The sequence below is a fragment of the Myotis brandtii genome, unplaced genomic scaffold (assembly GCF_000412655.1).
Source record: "Myotis brandtii unplaced genomic scaffold, ASM41265v1 scaffold71, whole genome shotgun sequence".
NCBI classification, from domain to species: Eukaryota; Metazoa; Chordata; class Mammalia; order Chiroptera; family Vespertilionidae; genus Myotis; species Myotis brandtii.
In genome coordinates, this window is record NW_005370787.1 from 1,408,830 (window position 1) to 1,411,213 (window position 2,384).

A 2,384-nucleotide genomic window follows, 5' to 3' on the forward strand; every position below is an offset into this window, starting at 1 on the left:
GCGGCAGATGGGGCGTCTGGGGGTCCGTGCAGCCGGGTCCTCTTCCCGCTCCCCAGGCTGTGAGCAGAGGCGCTGCAGACCCCGCTAGCATGGCTGCCGCAGCCCCCGTTCCCATTCGCCTTCAAAGGGGCGACGCCAAGGCCCCAGGGGAGCCAGCGGCGTCCGTGCAGCCGGGTCCTCTTCCCGCTCCCCAGGCTGTGAGCAGAGGCGCTGCAGACCCCGCTAGCATGGCTGCCGCAGCCCCCGTTCCCATTCGCCTTCAAAGGGGCGACGCCAAGGCCCCAGGGGAGCCAGCGGCTCCCGACCTTTGTCTTTGAGGGTTCGGGCGCCTGCCCCGCTGGCGGCCCTGCTGGGGGATGGGGGACAGAGGGAACGGGAAAGCGTGCCCCCTTCATTCCTGGCCCGGCCATCTTGCGGACCAGATTCAATCAAGGAGCGAGGATGGCCAGCCCCGTGGCGCCAGAGTGGGACCAGAGTGGCTGCGGCGAAAAGAAATGGGTGTCTCCGGCCCGCGAGCCTCCTCCCTAGACTGCAGTGGGGGCCTGTGGACAGTCTCCCACGTTCAGCTCCAAGGGCTTGGTCCTAGAGCGCGGCAGAAAATACAGGGATAAGGGGTGGAAGCTGACATTTACTTTAAGCGCCTAATTCATGTGGTCCTTCTTTATCCACGCGTTCCTTCGGCGAATTCTTAACGCCTCTGCCTGCCTGTCTGTCCTATGCTAGGTGCTGGGAATATAACGGTGAGCAAGAGAGACCTCGGCCCTTGTTCCCGCTGATCCTGCAGCCCAGTGGATGGAGTCCACAGCCTACAGACCTGCCAGGTCGGTATCCTGATCCCCTTTGAACTGAGGCCTAGTAGTGCTGACATAACTTGTTCTAGGCCAGGCAGCAAGTAAATGGAAGACTCAAACTTTGAACCTAGATCTTTAAGACTTTTATGCTGGGTGCAGTGAATCCGTAATAGCTACCCCTTCCCCCGCCCCCCAGTTCCATTAAATGTTATTTGGATGTATGGTTTCTATGAAGTCATAGGATGCGTATGCTTGTTTCCTGGATGCTTTTATGTCGGCTTATTTGTAGTGACAATATCTGGAAAGTGGTAAAAATATTGGATATTACAGCTATGCTTCTGGTTACTCTGAATTGTATTTTTCTTTCCTCTGTTCTTTGGCTGTTAGGAAAGACAAAAGTTTTCCTGATGGTTGGTCCAAGCCAGGGCTCCCTGGTGGATTGAGGAATGTCTGGCTTTTCCTCAGCTCATTGATCTCTGTGGTAGCCACAGGCAGCCCTCAGAAGACCCCAAGAATGAGAGGCCCGAGGTCTACAAGTTGCTGCTAGAAATTTTTTAGCCTCTCCAAAAAACAGAATGCAGCTGCCACACAAGTTTGTAAGGTAGATACCAGAGCCCTGTAAAACTTGATGGTAAAGCTGATGGTTAAAGTTCCCCTCCATGTAATTTTTTTTTTACCTTCACATTTTGAAAAATACATCCTTTTGGAAAGACAAAGTATTAAATATTCGGGGAAGTTTTTTGGTTTGTACTTCTATCAGAATGTTAACTTAGGTGGCCAACCCATAGAAGAAGAAAGAGTCCATTTTAAAAAGTATCTTTCATGTAAGATATGTAGAAAGTGTATCATCAAATACAATTAACTACACCACAGATTTATTGAGGTATCCTATACAAAATGCACCCTTATTTTCGGTGAATACATTTGATGAATTTTGTCAAATGTACATGCCTGGGGAATCAACAAAACAATCAAAATATAGAATATTGTTTATTATACTCCAAAGTGTCTTTGTGCCCTTTGGCAGCCAGTCCCCCTATATCCCAGTTAATTTTACAGTTTCGTTGCTTAATGTTTTCTAAATGATGTGTAAAAAATAAGGATGAATAGCTATTTCTGATCACAAAACCTAAAGCGAAAATAGCAGTGAATAACCTGAGTATGGCAACTGGGACCCACAGGGCCCTGGGATGTGCATCCCTGGGCTTTAGGGACATGGCACGTCCTGCCCAAAGGCCAGGGAGGGTGGTACCCCGGGGAGCGGACGCTCAGGAGGTGCCCTCTCTGGGTGGACGCGTGTGTCCACTCAGGCTCGTCCAGGAGTTCTTCTCTGGTCCCACAGGTCCCTGGGCGCTCGCTGACCACGAGGGGGGGCCGGCGCGCCCTTTGCTCCCAGTCCCCGAGGCCCGGGACGCTGCCATAGCAACGGCGGAGACGCTCAGAGCTTAGGCCGCTGCCTCCACCGCCGCCGCCTCCAGAGAGCTGGCTTTCTCCTGATCGTGAGGAGCGGGGCGGCGGCGGTCCGGGAGGCGGCCCGGGCCCAGTAGCCGTGTGCACCCTGTCCTCCGATGCCAGCAGAGGTGGCCAGTTTGC

At 53.1% G+C, this 2,384-nt stretch overlaps 1 protein-coding gene across 1 annotated transcript in view; it reads left to right on the plus strand.

The window, feature by feature from the left end:
• Window positions 1-702: 702 nt before the first annotated feature.
• The window catches only part of DZIP1 (DAZ interacting zinc finger protein 1), a 57,046-nt gene continuing 55,364 nt past the window's right edge, over window positions 703-2,384 (plus strand). The window contains exons 1-3 of the mRNA XM_014530078.1: window positions 703-821; window positions 1,179-1,392; window positions 2,134-2,384. Coding sequence (XP_014385564.1) covers window positions 2,360-2,384 — 25 coding nt within the window. The 5' untranslated portion in view covers window positions 703-821; window positions 1,179-1,392; window positions 2,134-2,359. The remainder of the gene's footprint in view (window positions 822-1,178; window positions 1,393-2,133) is intronic.